Source organism: Eumetopias jubatus, unplaced genomic scaffold (assembly GCF_037043125.1).
Source record: "Eumetopias jubatus isolate StellerSeaLion01/CBP00866 unplaced genomic scaffold, mEumJub1_p1.0 scaffold_9, whole genome shotgun sequence".
Taxonomy (NCBI): domain Eukaryota; kingdom Metazoa; phylum Chordata; class Mammalia; order Carnivora; family Otariidae; genus Eumetopias; species Eumetopias jubatus.
Window position 1 is genome coordinate 118,516,494 of NW_028274815.1, and position 18,202 is coordinate 118,534,695.

The 18,202-nt window shown below is 38.7% G+C and overlaps 1 protein-coding gene across 1 annotated transcript in view; it reads right to left on the bottom strand.

Moving 5' to 3' along the window:
* The window catches only part of RBL1 (RB transcriptional corepressor like 1), a 60,037-nt gene extending 42,057 nt beyond the window's left edge, over positions 1-17,980 (bottom strand). The window contains exons 1-9 of the mRNA XM_028118923.2: positions 17,775-17,980; positions 13,921-14,054; positions 7,457-7,657; positions 7,008-7,072; positions 6,778-6,906; positions 6,506-6,666; positions 3,888-3,937; positions 1,509-1,695; positions 303-469 (exon numbers count right to left, since the gene is read on the bottom strand). Coding sequence (XP_027974724.1) covers positions 303-469; positions 1,509-1,695; positions 3,888-3,937; positions 6,506-6,666; positions 6,778-6,906; positions 7,008-7,072; positions 7,457-7,657; positions 13,921-14,054; positions 17,775-17,930 — 1,250 coding nt within the window. The 5' untranslated portion in view covers positions 17,931-17,980. The remainder of the gene's footprint in view (positions 1-302; positions 470-1,508; positions 1,696-3,887; positions 3,938-6,505; positions 6,667-6,777; positions 6,907-7,007; positions 7,073-7,456; positions 7,658-13,920; positions 14,055-17,774) is intronic.
* Between the last annotated feature and the right edge of the window lie 222 nt (positions 17,981-18,202).

Below are 18,202 nucleotides of genomic sequence, written 5' to 3' on the forward strand. Positions count from 1 at the left end.
GCTTCTCCCTCTGACTCTCCCCCCTCTCATGGTTTCTATCATTATCTCTCTCAATAAATAAATAAAAATCTTTAAAAAAATTTTATTTAAAGGGGCGCTTGGGTGGCTCAATCCATTAAGTGTCTGCCTTCAGCTTAGGTCATGATCTCGAGGTCCTAGGATTAAGCCCTGCATTGGGCTCCCTGCTGGGCAGGGAGTCTGCTTCTCCCTTTCCCTCGGCCCCTCTCTCCTGCTTGTGCTCTCTCTCTCAAATAAATAAAATCTTTAAAATAATTTATTTAGAAAAATAATATTATACTTACTCAAAAATATTTATAAGTTGTTCACTTGGTGCATTTTTCAGTCCAGCCACAATACTCTGTAACCTGCTCACACTTTGAGTGGCTGAAGCAACAGGAGTAATGACTGCTTCTTTTTCTCGTAAATATCGCCGTCCTGTCAGTGGGGTAGAAGGTGCAAATGATGTTTTCTGTCAATAAAGAAAAATCTGTGAGATTAAAAAGTTACCTTGCCCTCATTACGTGTTTTATTCAGTATATATATAACATCTTCTCTATTCATATTTAGTAGGACTTTTTTCCTCCCTCCTCTGGTTAACTACCAAATTTTTACCAATATTATGCTAATAACATCCTTACATTTAAGCAAAAATTTTTCAAAGTACCTACTACCTATAATCTCATTTTATCCTAATATTCATTTGAAATATACACATTTTCACTTTACATATGAGACAGGCACAAAGAAGGTAAAAAAATTGTTTAAGCTCACAAAGTTAATGGCAGAGCTTGAACTGAAACTTAGGTTTTCTACCTTCTAGACCAGTGAACTTTCCATTAGACCTCATCCTCCAACCTATTTTACACAGAAATGCAGAATTAAACCTTCACTATTAACAGTCAAGTCCAGCGTTCTATGGCTGAAGTTCAGGGAAAGCACATAATTTATCATGGGTAGGAGAATAAACTAAATTTTAAAGCAACAGAATAGTGGCTAAGGTGATACAAAGAAAGAATGATAGGAAAGCATAAATCCCTTTTTTTTAAAAAGATTTTATTTATTGAGAGCGAGAGAGCTCACTCGTGTGCAGGGGGGTAGGGGCAGAGGGAGAGGGAGAAAGACAAGCAGACTCCTTGCTGAGCAGGGAGCCCGACATGAGGCTTGATCCCAGGACCTTTGAGATCATGACCTGGGTTGAAGTCAGATGCTTAATTGACTGAGTCACCCAGGCGCCCCACATAAATCCTGTTTTATGTCAAAAGACACATACCCTACTGAAAAGCCCAGACATTCTGGGAAAATATATCAAAAATATGAAAAACATCAAGAAATGAGGTAAAAATACTAAATGCCATAGTTTTAAAAATTACCTTTTAAGGCTTTCATGGGAAATACAAATTAGTAGAAGAAACTCAAGATTTAACTTGAAAGATGCTTCTGTTGTTAGTAGAATCACACACAGAGAGAAAAAGATCATTCAAGACTGAGGCCAGGCTAAGTTATATTACTTTTTCAAAGTGTTGTTGAAGATTACAGTCCACATTAGCTTGTGTTGTCAGTTTCCCTAATGGGGTGTCACCAGTGAACTTTCGAGGAGTTCCAATTTCTTCTTCTGCATCTGCTCCCAAAAAGATCCTCTCATCAAAATCACCAACAGTTAAAACATATTCTTCATACTCCTTGTTCACTGCTTTGCTGAAAAGAGATTTTATTTTAAAAATATTTTATTTTTATTTTTCAAATTTTTATTTAAATTCTAGTTAATATACAGTGCTATGTTGGTTTAAGGAGAATTCAGTGATTCATGACTTACAACACCCAGTGCTCATCATATCAAGTGCCCTCCTTAATACCCACCATCCATCTAGCCCATCTCCCACCCACCTCCCTGCATTGCCTCTCAGTTTGTTCTCTTAAGAGACTCTTATGGTTTCCCTCTTTTTCTCCCCTTCCATATGTTCGTTTTGTTTCTTAAATTCTACGTGAGTGAAATCATAGGATATTTGTCTTTCTCTGCCTGACTTATTTCACTTAGCATAATACACACTAGCTCCATCCATGTCATTGTGAAAGGCAAGATTTCATTCTTTTGGCTAAGTAATATTCCATTGTGTATATATACCACATCTTCTTTATCCATTCATCAGTCAATGGATATTTGGGCTCTCTACATAGTTTGGCTATTACTGATCATGCTGTTATGAACATTGCGGTGCATGTACCCCTTCAAATCTGTATTTTTGTATGCTTTGGGAAATACCTAGTAGTGTAATTGCAGGATTGTAGGGTAGTTCTATTTTTAACTTTTTGAGGAAATTCCATACTGTTTTCTAGAGTGGTTGCACTAGTTTGTAGTCCCACCAACAGTGCAAGAGGGTTCCCCTTTCTCTGCATCCACACCAACATCTGTTGTTTCCCGTGTTGTTCATTTTAGCCATTCCAACAGGTGTGAGGTGATACCTCATCGTGGTTTTGATTTATATTTCCCTGTTGATGAGTGATGTTGAGCATCTTTTCATGTGTTTGTTAGCTATCTGGAAGTCTTTGGAAAAGTGTCTATTCATATCTTCTGCTTACTTCTTAACTGGATTACTTGCTTTTTGGCTGTTCAGTTTGGTTAAGTTCTTTATAGATTTTGGATACTAACCCTTTATCAGATGTATCATTTGCAAATATCTTCTCCCATTCTGTAGACTGCCTTTTAGTTTTGTTGATTGTTTCCTTTGCTGTGCAGAAGCTTTTCATCTTGATGAAGTTCCAATAGTTCATTTTTGCTTTTGTTTCCCTTGCCTCTGGCAACGTGTCTAGCCAAGAAGTTGCTGCAGCTGAGGTCAAAGAGGTTGCTGCCTGTGTTCTCCTCTAGGATTTTGATGGTTTTCTGTCTCACATTTAGGTCTTTTATCCATTTTTAATTTATTTTTGTGTATGGTGTAAGAAAGCACTCCAGTTTGATTCTTTTGCATGTTGCCGTCCAATTTTCCCAGCACCATTTGTTGAAGAGACTGCCTTTATTCCACTGGATATTCTTTCCTGCTTTGTCGAAGATTACTTGACCATGTAGTTGTGGGTCTAAAGATTTTATTTTTAAGTAATCTCTACACCCAACTCGAACTCACAAGCCCAAGATCAAGAGTTGTGTGCTCTTCTGAGCCAGTCAGATACCCCAAGAATTATGTTAAGCTGCTAGAATAAAACTAAGTTACACAATTGATTCTTTTTAAAATATTTATTTAAGTAACCTCTACATCCAACATGGGGCTCAAACTCACGACCCCAAAATTGAGAGTTGCATGCTCTACCAACTGAGCCAGCCAGGTACCTTCACAATGGATTTACTTTGACTTGAAGGAAGAGTTAAGACTCCAAGGCCTGCAAAAGCTGATGACTTTCCAGTTTTTAACTCTACCCACCTAACAATATCAGACGTTCCTATCTGATTATGGACATGCTTTGCATTCACATACACAGCAATAATAACTTACTTTGAGAGCATAAACTTAATCTGAAAATTAGCTGAATCTAATTAAGATGGGATCACTGAGGGGACGATAATGGTTTTGAAATATATTCTGAATTTGCCAATATTTGATTAATAAAAGAACATACACTCAAATACAGAAATCATTGGGTCTCTTTATAAGTTTCTCTGGAAGTAGCTCTTTTAAGTGCCAAAGTTTCTTTTCTTTTTTTTTAAGTGCCAAAGGTATCGTAAAATATGTCTACTCAAAGACAACAAGGATTAGTGACAACTTCAGTAAATGCCACTAATGCAGAAGGAACTTGAGTTTGGAGGAGTTACCTTGATATAATGTTCCACTTGACAAATTGCAATAAATCATCATTGACAGCCTATAATATGGCAGATACCATTAGTACTAAATACTTACCTATTATCAGTAAAACTGGAAAGGTCCAGGAGGCATTCTCCTTTTAAAATCTGGGAAGAAAAAGTCATTTTTTGACATGTAATTAAGCAAAATAACATAGATACAAAAACATGACATTTATCTAAATTTTCACATTGGCAGTTGTTATAAATAATATACACACAAAACAGAATTACTGAATATTTCTTTTAAACCAGTAAAACCTATTTAGCATGCAAATAAAATACTTTAAAAATTTACAGTCAATTTTTGAAAATATTTTTAAGTTAGCCTATGGCAGTGGTTTCTAAATTCTAGTGACATAAGAATCAGTTAGAGATGCTTTTTTTTTTTTTAAAGATTTATCTATTTATTTGAGAGAAAGAAAGCATGCAAACAGGTGGGAGGGGCAGAGGAAGAGAGAATCTCAAGCAGGCTGAGCTTGAAGCCCAACCCGGGGCTCAATCTCATGACCCTGAGATCGTGACCTGAGCCGAAACCGAGTTGGACGCTCAACCAACTGAGCCACCCAGGCACTCACTTAGGGGGACTTTAAAAAAATGCAGATTGATGGACCTCAAATCCTGAGCCAAGGCAGCATTTTATATAAGTTCCCCAAGTGATTCTGAAAAAAGCTGTCCAATTTTAAACATTGGTCTATGGAGAAGGGAAACTAACATTGAATTATATTATGTGTCAGGTAAGGAAAGATTCAAAGGGAATATAGGTACTGTTGCTGGTGAGAGAAGAAAACTACACTGCTTATATAATATTTTCTTTCTTTCTTTTTTTTTTTTTAAGTAGGCTCCACATACAATATGGGGCCTGAACTCACAACCCTGAGATCAAGACCTGAGATCAAGACTTGGATGCTCGACCAACTGATGGAGGTGGAGCATGAAACAGGTGCCCCTGTTTATAATATTTTCTGTGCACCCACACTATTCTTAGGTTACTACCATCAGGGTTGCAAACTCAAATGCCTTCAGGGGTCAGGGTTCAACATATATAAATTAAGAGGATAGAAAGCATACTTCCCATCCTAAAAGAGGTGGCCATCATTTAGTCTGACAATAGTTACCCATGCAGAAATTTCATGTAGAAATTCCAACCCTGTATTTCCATAGCTTCTGACTTTTGAAAGAGATTTTTTTCCCTTTTTTTTTAGATTTTTATTTATTTATTTATTTATTTGAGAGATAGAGAATGAGAGATAGAGAGCATGAGAGGGAAGAGGGTCAGAGGGAGAAGCAGACTCCCTGCCGAGCAGGGAGCCCAATGCAGGACTCGAACCAGGGACTCCAGGATCATGACCTGAGCCGAAGGCAGTCGCTTAACCAACTGAGCCACCCAGGCACCCTTCCCTTTTTTTTTTTTAAGTAGGCTTGACACCTAGCGTGGAGCCCAACATGGGGCTTAAACTCATGACCCTGAGATCAAGACCTGAGCTGAGATCAAGAGTCGGACACTTAACCGACTGAGCCAACCAGGCACCCCTTGAGAGAGATCTTCATATTAAAAGTTTTTATATGTAAAATTAAAATTGAATAAAATAAAAATAAAGAACACTCTACATAGGCCAAACAAAACATCTGCGGCCCATGAGTAGGAGGACGACTGTCCAAACTAGAATAGTTTTGGAGTGAAAGGAGGTGCTATAATAATTATGCTAAGACAACAACCAAAACCTAGATAATCCAAGCAAACCAAGCTGTATGGTCATTATACCCCAGGGCCACTAGTGTGCTGCTTTTGCACAGCACAAAAGATAATCCTTGAGTTCCCTTCAAAATTTACTATGCTGGAGATATTTAACATACAGATAAGGAGCCATGATACACACACACACACACACACACACACACACACACACACACACACGAAGGTAAAACTAGATACAAAAATTTGTGTAACAGAAGAACCACCCAGTTAGGTAAGACTTTATGCTTGAAGAAACATCTCATATTATCTACAAAGAGGGGAACCACAGTGATGACCTAATCCAATCCCTTTTTTTTTTTTCTTTTACCAAAGAGAAAACTCAAGTACTAGCTGGATTAAATGGCTCAATGTTGGGGAGGTAAGAAATGAGACCAAGAGGAACAAGCCATTTCATAAACATAGATATAGCTAAATAAATTACTGAGAAAAAAATCCAGAATGCATGCAGGAAGCCTGCAAGTGGCTACAAAACTATAAAAGATTTTCAGCTCTATTTATATGGAAGCTATGGTTGTTATATATCATCCCATCTTTAGTAAGTAGTCAGAAGTTATTCAAATTGTGGCAGTAAATTAATTTACCCCGACCTGCTTTTCATAATTCCTTATCAGGCTTACTCCAATGTTCTGTTCTTTATAATTCTTTTATCAAAATCTCTTACAGCTGTCTCTGCCAGTGCATTTAATTGACAGTACATATAGTCGGTCACAATCTTTAACAGCTCAGTTTTGCACATCACAAAAGATCATAGCGCGATTCTGCATTACAGCATTTTGCATCATGGCAGAGACTGAAACCTGGAAATCTCGACCCCGAGTCCTATAATGCTGAGAACTTGCTTAAAACATTGTTTTTTCCTTTGAGGCTTCTGCTGCTGACCCTTAAAAATCTTAGCCATTCACTTATAAGTACAGTACCTTTCTGTCAAAGAGTTTTGAAATATATGGCTTAAAGTAGTGCTCCTTTATTCCTTTTGCTTCTACTAGAAGTCCATCATGCAGTTCACACAGTACAGCAATGATGCAGGGAGGCTCTTCAGAAGCCCTAAAGTCAGCAGTATGGAAATCAGATGGTAAACCTAGTTTGATAAGGTATTAAGAGCAAAAGGAAATGGTTAGAAGAATATGGTCAACTTTTAAAACTTTTTAAAATACTGATGACCAGTTTTCAAAAGTAAATAATGTCTTACCTTTAAATGATGGATTCAGCAAGTCACGTCTATTTGGGCATATAATGGCATTGGCAAAAATGAGATCCAAGCAGCACAGAAGTAAATGGTAAGAATTTACCAAATCATCTCCAATCATACGAAAATTACCTTTATAAGAAAAAAAAGACACAAAGACCAGAAACCTCTCATGTCAAATAACACCAAATTCCCACAGCAGAAATGTAAAACTATTGAAAGTATCACCTTACCCTTAGTATAAACAAAGAGTGTCCAACAGAAATTAAAGAGATCCTTAACACTGCAAGGAATCCTCCTAGAAAGGAAAAAATGTACTTCTTAACTAACTTGCTAAATATCACTCCACATTGTCATTTAAATTGAAACAGCAAATATAAATAACTAGTAAAGTCAAATTACATGTAAAATTCCATTCACAAAGGACAATTTATGGTTCATTAAATGGACTTAAATAAATAAATCTTTCTAATCTGCATAAAATAAAAAGACCATAAAAAATAAGTGAAAATATTACCCTGAATTTCCAGATATGGTAATTATAAATGGATTTTTAAAAAATTTAAATTTTTTTGCAAGTGGATACTTCTGATAAAAAGCAGACTTTAAAAAATGCAAATTTCCAAAGTTTATAGCATAATTTGTATTATTTTTATGTCAATTATTTAATTAAGGGTCTTACCTCTGCTTCCTGCTTCGTGGTAACTTTGGTGGCTCTTCATATGGATTTTGAAATATATCTAAAAAAATTGGCTCAAATTTTTTGAAAATTACAGTAGACACCTCAAAATTTCTTTCTAGCCTTTCTATACGTTCACGAAATTCTTGTGGCAGGTTTGACATGTCCATCCACTTCTTCATTTTACTAAAAAACTGTATTAAACTAAACAAAAAAAAGCAACTATATTTATTTACTTATTTTAAAAAAGCAACTTTAAAGTGAGTCCATATAATGGACAAATTAACATTTTATTTATGCCTATGAATCTTAAGAATCTTATTTTTTTAAAAGAAAGAATCTTTACTTAAAAGCCTAAATTTATTAAAAAAAAAAAAGGCAACTGAAAAACCTCACTCCCAAGTGCTATGAAATTACTCCAGCTCCCAGAATCACTATGGGAATATAGATTTTGAATTAGTAGTCATTACATAAATGTCTGCTCCTATGCATGAAGTGATGGTACCTATCTACTTCTTTTATTCCCTACAGCACCTAGACATTAATTTGTATATATATTACAAAGTAAATGTCAACAGACTGAGTTCACAAAATTAGTTTGAGGACAGATAGAATCTCCCAAATAGTGCATTGTGGAAGTTGATCAGAAAGCACCAGATAGTTCTAGTTTAGGAATACAATTCAAGTGTTTATGTTCCAATATGTGGTTCCACCATCAAATATAAATGAAGAAGGTAGTACATAACCAGAAAATCACTTAATAGATTATTATTCCACCTTTCTGGCTTATTCAATTATGGGTACATTTTTTATGTCCCCATGTTAGTATGGTCTTAGACTGAAAATTTGTAGTGTTAAAGTTCATTTAAGTGTCTAGCGTTATATACAGAATTTTTTTTTTTAAGATTTCATTTTTAAGTAATGTCTATATCTAACCTGAGGCTCAAACTGCAAACCTGAGATCAAGAATCGCAGGCTTTATACTGACTGAACCGGCCAGGTACCCCAGAATGATATTTTTTTTTAAAAAGGTGATGGAAGACATCGTCAGCTAATTATCCATAGGTATTCAAACTCCAGATATGCTGACTGAAATCTGAGAATCTAAGTCCTTTAAAAGATTCTTTTTTTTTTTTTTAAAGATTTTATTTATTTATTTGACAGAGAGAGACACAGCGAGAGAGGGAACACAAGCAGGGGGAGTGGGAGAGGAAGAAGCAGGCCTCCCGCAGAGCAGGGAGCCCGATGCGGGGCTCGATCCCAGAACCCTGGGATCATGACCTGAGCCGAAGGCAGACGCTTAACGACTGAGCCACCCAGGCGCCCTCTTTAAAAGATTCTTATCAATAACAGCAACAAGAATTTTTTTGCCAGATTACTAAATACTTATTTTGGCTAACAAGTTAGAGTCCCTTATAGGGACTCCTTATAGGAGACTTTGTTTTGGAGGCAGGGATGCTCAGCATGTCAAATTCTTTCCTTTTTTTGAGGAATTCCCCAGTTTTGAATCTTGCTAATAGACAGATCAGCTTCACTCAAGTTAGGGTAAGGAATAAAACCTGAGGTCCTTGATACATATTTGGGATTTTGAATCTGGAGCTGCTGTTGCAGAAAACTGAACAAGTGATAAATTCTTATAGCAGGATCAACAGCAACATTCAGCTATTAGGGACAAATACAGTGGCAATGTCCAGGGATGGCACTGCTGGCCATGTTAAGTCCTGTCCTTGTTAGATGAATTCTTATGATATGCTTTTTGGCTTTAGCCAGACTCATTTTGTTCCTGGACGTTTTCCAAGTCTATTTTCTCAAGTCATCGTAAAGACTTTGTCAGGTATTCGGGGCGCCTGGGTGGCTCAGTCATTGGGCATCTGCCTTCGGCTCAGGTCACGATCCCAGGGTCCTGGAATCAAGCCCCGCATTGGCTCCCTGCTTGGCGGGAAGCCTGCTTCTCCCTCTCCCACTCCCCCTGCTTGTGTTCCCTCTCTTGCTGCATCTCTGTCAAATAAATAAATAAAATCTTTAAAAAAAAAAAAAGACTTTGTCAGGTATTCAATATCCTTTCAGTAAATTTCTTTTCTCTTTAAGTTAGCCAAAGTCAGTAGTTGGCATCTGTTTTTTATAAACAAGATGCTTGACTAATACATCCTCATGTAAATCCACTGTATTTATTGCTATTTCTAGATTGCTGTTCTAACCTGGAACAAAGTACATCAGAATGTTTGGAAACAAAAAAAATTATAGCATTATTATTACTTCACCTGTGAGTATGATTTTTTTTTTTAAAGTAAAATAAGCAGCAAAGTAAACTTCCTAGCTTTCAAAACAATTCTGTTCATTGGAATTCTGTCGTAAAGAACACATTATGCCAGGGTGCCTGGGTGGCTCATTGGTTAAGCGTCTGCCTTCCACTCAGGTCCTGATCCCAGGGTCCTGGGATCGAGCCCCAAGTCGGGTTCCCTGCTCGGTGGAGAGCCTGCTCCTCCCTCTCCTTCTGCTACTGCTCCCCCCCATCCCCCACCCAACTCGTGCTCTCTTGCTATCGCAAATAAATAAAATCTTAAAAAAAAAAAAAAGAGAATACAATACTCCAATAAGCACATGAAAAGAAGCTCCACATCATTGGCCACTGGGGAAATAGAAGATACCATTTCATGCCCACTAGAATGGCCAGAATAAAAAAGAAAATAACACGTATTGGCAAGGATATGGGTAAAATGGAAGCCTCAAACTCTGCTGGTGTGAATGTAAACTCGTGTAGTCACTTTGGAAAACAATCTGACAGTTCCTCAAAAGATTAAACATAGAGTTCCCCTATGACCCAACAATTCCATTCATACATATATACCCAAGAGAAATGAAAATATATGTCTACACAAAAACTTGCACACAAATGTTCACAGCAGCATTATTCATAATAGCCAAAAGGTGGAAACAACTCAAGTATCCATCGACTAATAAGTGGATAAAAAAATGTGGTATATCCATAAAATGGAGTATTATTCAGCCATAAAAAGGAATGAAGTACAGATAAATGCCAAGGGCTAGGAGGGAGAAGGAGCTATTGTTTGTTATGAAGTTTCAATTTGGGAAGCTGAAAAAATTCTGGAGATGGATGGTGGTGATGGTTGCATGGCAATGTAAATGTATTTAATGCCACTGAAATCAGACAATAAATTTTACGTATATATATTGTTTAAAGATTCATTTATTCATTTATATATAGAGAGAGAACACTTGTGTTCTCTCTCTATATATAAGAGAACACCTGTGCTCACGCGCAGGTGGGGGGAGGGACAGAAGGAGAGCAGCACACTTACTGCTGAGCTGGGAGCCTGACACGGGGCCAGATCCCACAACCTCGAGATCATGACTGAACTGAAATCAACAGTCAGATGCCCAACTGACTGTGCCACCCAGGTGCCCCTATGTTATGTATATTTTACCACACACTAGAGTAGGGATGGTAAATATGGGGTGTATGTCCCAAAAGCAGCATACTACTGAATTTTAATGGCACTCAAAAGATAAAAAAGAAAATCACTTTGTAAAAATTTAGTATCCTCAATGTTCCAATTAAAATGTGTAAAAAATAATTTTTCATGAATGAAATATTCATTAGGTTCTATTATAATATGAAAATAATGAATGAATGAATGTCACCTTGATTTAAATCATAAGTTACTGAAAAACTCATGGAAAATGTGGAAAAATTACTTCTCAATACTTAAAACAATGAGATGCAGACAACTTTATTAAAAATTCAAATTGCACAACAGATACTACTTTTTAATATTATACTTAATAGCAAAAGAATTTTTTAGTTGAAACTTTTTTTTAAAGATTTTATTTATTTATTTGTTAGAGAGAGAGAGCACAAGCAGGGAGAGCGGCAGGCAGAGCAGGCAGAGGGAGAAACAGGCTCCCTTCTAGAAGGAGTGGCTGGGTCTTCAGGGACCACCCCGCCCCCCATCAGGCTCCTTAAGGTAACATCAGCCATTTTTAGATTGGTTCTGTTATCATGCCTTCCCACTGCCCCATGTGAGTCAAGAACTCCCACAGCCTGCCCTCTATCCTCGCCCAATTCTGCAGGTGGAGACTGGTAGTCTAGTATCCTTTTTGAGACACTATTTTCATTTTCGTGAGAATCTTTGTAATAATAAAATGGTACATTTCTACCAAAAAAAAAAAAAGAAAGAAACAGGCTCCCTGCTGAGCAATGTATGTATTTCATCTGAAATACATTTCACAATGATCTGTCTGTAATCACAAAGAATTGGATAAATGGTCATCAACAAGGGGTTGGGTAAATATATGAAACATCCTTATCTTAAGTCCTAGAGTGCGGAAGAGCTACTTATGGTGATATGTAAGAATTACCAAAATATAGGGCGCCTGGGTGGCTCAGATGGTTAAGCGTCTGCCTTCGGCTCAGGTCATGAGCCAAGGGATCTCAGGGTCCTGGGATCGAGTCCTGCATCGGGCTCCCTGCTCCTTGGAAGCCTGCTTCTCCCTCTGCTTCTCTCTCTCTCTCCCTCTGTCTCTCTCCCTGTCTCTCATGAATAAATAAATAAAATCTTAAAAAAAAAAAAGAATTACCAAAATATAAAGAAAAGCAACTCAAAACAATACATATAGGATGATCTCATTTATGTTTTAAAAAAACAACTAAAATACTGAAAAACAGATTTTTTTCTGCTTAACAATTTATTGGGGTGCCTAGCTGATTTAGTCGGTGGAGCCTGCGACTCTTGATCTCAGGGTCGTGAGTTTAAGCCCTACATTGGGTGTGGAGCCTACTTAAAAAAATATATATATATATTTTGACAGTAAATTGTTTAAGTGGTTAATTCTGGGGAGAGAAAAGAAAGGGACATCTTTATACTCTCAAACATTCTGTATTATTTGAAAATTTGTGAACCTTTTTAAAAATTATGGTAAAAGTATATATAACATAAAATTTACTATTTTAACCATTTTTAAGTGTAAATTAAGTGGTATTAAGTACATTCCCACTGTGCAATCAAACCACCATTTCCAGAATGTTTCATTATCTGAAATTTTTATGTGCTTATACTGCTCCAAATTTTAAGTTATTCTTTTTTTGTTCAGTTTCCCCAACAACCTAATATTATAAAGTATAGGGAGGTTTTGCTCAATTAAAAAAATTACCTGAACTCCACCAATCTTAATTACACTTTCATTTTATTTTTATCATCAATGACAAAAACTGATATTTATTAAAGTTTTAAACATTGTCTTGAATGTATTATTTTTCCACTTATGCAAACTAAAATTGTTCTGAGAGACTTTTTTTTTAATTTAGCATGAACTGAAACTTACTTGCTCTCCCTTGATAGGTCTTTTAAAGTTTGTCTTCCATATTGGAAACCCAGGACAGCAAATAGACAACCACCTCAAATAGTTCTGTCATGGGTGAAAAACCCAGAAACAGAGAACATTACCACCTACCCAAATCTGGGTCACTCCATTTCTTTTGTTTTGTATCCAGGCAAATAGTTCCATATGATTAATATTAGAGCAAGTAAAAGCTGTAACTAAGACACACTGATTATTTGTTGCCCAGTAAAAAATATTAACTATACAGCAGAAAAACAGGGCAGCACGTTGAGCAGATAATAAAAATTAACACAAGCAAAGCACATGGATATCATGCCTCCAGATGTGATACAGTGAGGACACAAAATTATTTATGTAGTTTTCTATATGGGCATGTATAACCTGACTCTAATCATTAGAAAACATGAGACAAATCCAAAATGAGGAGTAATCTATTAAAAAGGGGTTTGGGGGGTGTTCGTGGACTATATTCTTGCTGTGGAAATATTCCTAATTAAAGGAAACTAAACAGATATGATAAGTGAAGGTAGTACCTAATCCTAGATTGGAATATTCTTTTAAAAAATTGCTATAAAGAACATTATTGAATCAACTAATAAAACTAGAAGAGATGATAGATTAAATTATTATATCAATGTTAACTTTACTGAAGTTGATAACGGTGGTAGTTACCTAAATATACAATGAAGTATTTAGGGGTAAAGGGCTGTAATGCATGCTACTTACTTCGAAATGGTTGAGGAAAAAATATTTGAGAAAGATCAAATGACAAAGCATATGGAATAAAGTGTCAATAATAAGTGAATTTGGGTCAAGGGTATATGGGTGTTCTTTGTGCTTTCCTTATTTTTGCAACTTTTCTAAAAGCTTGAAATTTTTCCAAATTTTAAAAAAATAATGAAAAAATTATAGATTAAAAAGATTAGTATAGAGGTCTCTGGCTGAAGTCAGAATTTGAGGAAGAAAGGCAATGGAAGAATATGAGAATTGGAAAGGAATACCTATAGGACAACAAACTTAAAATGGAATAGAGTTACGCAAAAATTAAATTCCAAAAGTAAATTTAGTACTTATAAAAGAGTGTTTGAAAAATCAAAGTGCTTTACCTTAGTTTAGCCGAACGCAGTATTCTGGTAAGTGAAACACAATTTCCTTCCATGATACCCTTCCCAACAGTGGGAATAATGCTTTTGCGGCATGCAACATATAATGAACATGCCAACCAGTGTATAACTTCTCCCTGGCAGGCAAAAGACAAACAGCAAAGTGAATATATTATGTTAAAATGCTTGAGTTCTAGAACCAGAAAAGATCTTAGAACTATCTGGTCTTACTTTCATTATGTATATAACAGTCCAGAGCAGTGAAGGTTATTTGCTAAGGTCACAAAGCTTAGTTTTGCAGTAATGAGTATAAAACTCTTATTCTCAGTCCTGTGTAAGATGCTAAATCAGCACTAATCTAAAAATAGATCTCTCACCTACACCCCAAATCCAATATTATTGAAAGAGCTCTCTTAAAATTTCTCAGCATTAGCTTTCTTGATTTGAAACACTAGTCTTGGCCTTGATGATGCTTAAGTTCCTTTCCACCATTCCAGTTTCATGTTTCTTTTTTAACCAGTTTGACAGAGAAAGCAAAGAAGAGAGTAGAAAGTTGGCAAGGGAGTCACACATAAAAAGTTCGTATCTATCTTGTACAACATAAAGAAGACCACCATCTTTGTGAGGTAAAAATTTGGGGATTTATCCAATCTTAAAATAGTAAGTAAGCCTATTTCAGCAGATATCTCAATTTACAATGATATAAAAAGCATGACATTTGGGAATTCAACACTTGTCTGCCTTAGACTTGAGATATCGTCAAGCTAGAATCACTTCATGACTTTACCACTGAACTACTTATGTAATTTAAGGATTCAGAATTAGACACAAATCTTACAGCACAGTTCTGCAGAGCCTCTTTAAGACCTGTCTCTAAAAGAATAAAAGCATTGAAAGATTTCTTGTAATAATCGAAAAGGGAAGGACAGAAATGGGTGACCACCAATAGAATTAAAACCCAGTGTTACTACCCTAATGCAGGGAGAAGTCTTATTTGCTCAAGGTATTAAATGAGGCATATAAGCTTGTGGTTTGATATTTTTAGAAGCTTTTTTTTCTTTTTTTTAAAGATTTTATTTATTTATTTGAGAGAGAGAGAAGGAGAGATAGAGAGCACGAGAGGGAAGAGGGTCAGAGGGAGAAGCAGACTCCCTGCTGAGCAGGGAGCCCAATGTGGGACTCGATCCCGGGACTCCAGGATCATGACCTGAGCCGAAGGCAGTCGCTTAACCAACTGAGCCACCCAGGTGCCCTAGAAGCTTTGATTAACAAATTTTGGGGAATAGCATCCAAGTATTAGAGAGCCATTGGATACAGTTTACTAGATGAAAACACCATTAAGATAGAGAAAATTTAAGTACTGGTTTTTTTTTTTTAAAGATTTTATTTATTTATTTGAGAGAGAGAGAATGAGATAGCACGAGAGGGAAGAGGGTCAGAGGGAGAAGCAGACTCCCTGCTGAGCAGGGAGCCCGATGTGGGGCTCGATCCCGGGACTCCAAGATCATGACCTGAGCCGAAGGCAGTCGCTTAACCAACTGTGCCACCCAGGCGCCCCAAGTACTGGTATTTTTGCTCCCCCCCCAAAAAGTAACTGTATTATTTAAATTCTTTGATGCTAGACCTTAGAAGTACAAAGATGGTTTCTGACCTCAAGTAATTCCAAATCTAGAGTGAAGAAAAGGAACAAATAATGGTTATCTTTAATTGTTGAGATATATGCTATAAGAATTGAAGATAAAGTGTGAGAGAATATAGGAGAGTAACCGATTTTGAGTAGAGGTCAGAGGATTCACAGAGAGAGACTTAAAATTGGTTAAATGGCAAATCACCAAAATGTAAGAGGGGAGAGGGAAAGGCAAGGGGAAATATAAGTGGAAGCCTGTCTGGTATACTGACAGGGGTAGGAGCTGGGGAGAAGGCTTAAGAAATAGTAGATATATGAAAATACCTACTCCAAGAGCCTTTCACCAAAAACAAACAGAAGGAAAAAAAAAAAAGAGGAAAATAAGACTTGGGACAGAATAAAGTCACCAAATCTTAATTCACACATCTGTGCTTTCTAAATCAAACATTTAAGATGTCCTGATCAACTCCACCTAGTTGACTTAGTTCTTCAATCTACCGGTTGTAGGGAGTGAGGGAAAAGTTTCCAGACAGAGGGAATGTCATGGAGAAAACACTCAAGTGGGAAGAAACTTGACATATTCAAGAATTTGATGCGCACCTGGGTGGGGCAGTTGGTTGAGCATCTGACTCTTGGTTTCCCCTCAGATCATGATCTCAGGGTCCTGGGATCAAGTCCTGTACCCGGCTAATAACACAGTCAGCTTGAGACTTTCTCTCTGCCCCTCCCCCCCGCGTGCTCTCTTTTTTCTCTCTAAACAGACAAATCTTTAAAATTTTTTTGAAAGAGGTGCCTAGTTTAATGCCTTGACTACACTTTGCACTGAGTAAATGTTTATTCAATGACAGATCGAAAGAGGTCTTGGGAAGTCAGAAATGCCTTCTCAGGCTTTTAAAAATTAGTTTGTTTTCATTGAGTGGCCATAATTCATAATCTCCCTCACTTTCCTATTCTTCGTTCAGCCCAGTCATGCCACCCACGGGTGCAGGTCGCTGTCCTTTATCCAGTCTACCCAGTCCTACCCCAGAGACATATGAGTGTCTCAGGGGCGCCTGAGTGGCTCAGATGGTTAAGCGTCTGCCTTCAGCTCAGGTCATGATCCCAGGGTCCTGGGATCGAGCCCCGCAACACTACCTCTGCCACTCCCCCTGCTCATGCTATCTCTGTGTCTCAAATGAATAAATAAAATCTTTATTAAAAAAAAAAGTAAGAGCGTCTCTCAGGTATTTTCTCCCTCAACACTCAACTCCAAATATCCAACTACATGCCTCTGAACCCAGCAATTAATTATTTCACAGGGTGGTGAGTCAGTGCGTCCAGGCCCTTGGATTATGCAGGAAAGCCTCTGAATTTAAGGCTACTGGGGTAGTATGCTGAAATACATCCCATCGCAATGCTACCTCTACAATGGATTTCTATAATTAGCAGAATGACCCTGGGCAGCACAGTCCTCTGGGCCTTGACATTACTACCCGGAAAGCAGGTATAATACTGCCCTGCCACGTTCACAGGGCTAATGGGAGGACTCCATACGAGAATGGTTGGGGAAAAAATCCAATAATGACGGCCTACGCTTATTTTATTCAGAGCCAGGCGCTGCGCTAAGCATCAAGATACTGAGACGGGAGGAGTCAGGGGCTGAGCCGCCCTTGCCGATGATGGCTTTCATCACAGCGAGCAGCCCACACCTCCGCCGCCGGGGTGACGCGGTTCGAAGGCTCGGACTCCTCGGCCCCGTTCCACCACTAACCACGCGCGCTTGGGCACGCTGCTTAGGCGCTCCCATGGAACGGCGATCACAGCTCGAGTTCCCAGGGTTGTGGCGAGAACGGAGTGAGATGACATATTTAAAGGGCTGGGCGGTGGTGTCGGCACTACAATTCACTTCAGCTTTTACCATTCCGGCATTTGGTTTTTTAACAGATTTACGGGCGCTATCATGATGTCTGCGGCGCTCGGCGGGAAGCGGGTCTGGAGTCTAGGGGACCCCCGAGGGGCGTGCGACCGCAGACAAGCCGCTCCTCTTCCGGACTTCGGTTTCCCGCCTCAGAAAGAAAATGGAAAGACGGGTCTACACCCGCCCTTCCAGCTCCGCACTCGGCGGCGCCCGGCGGGGCAGCGACCCTTCCCGGTGGGGAAACTCCCACCGCCCCACAGGGTGGGGTAGGGGCGGGGCAGGGGTGGGGCCTGGCGGGGGTCGGGTCCGGCCGCCCCACCTGCCGCCGCTCACCTCTAGGCTGTAGTTGCCCCGGATGGCGGTGAAGTCGTCCAGGGCTTCGGCCGCGCTCCCCTCGTCCAGGTTCAGCTCCTGGCACAAGGCCTGCAGGGCCTCCCCAGCCGCGGCGACCACCGCTGCCCCCTCAGTGTGCGGCTCGTCCTCGAACATCCCTCAGGCCGCGGTCACAGCCCCGAGGCTCCTTTCTCCCTCCTGGGCGCGCTACCCACAACCACCCGCGCCAAAGCGCGCGAAAGTCGATGGCTTCAGAACGACGTCTCCCCGATGGTCTGCATCCGCGCTTCTCAAAAAAGTCCGTTTCTCCTCCAGGGCACTCAGTGATCTCTCTCTGGAACTGTGATAAGAAGGTGGGCCTCGGTTCCAGAAAAAAACCTGGGCTTGGTCCTTGGCGGGCAGCGGTGGGCACAGCCAGCGGAGTAAGT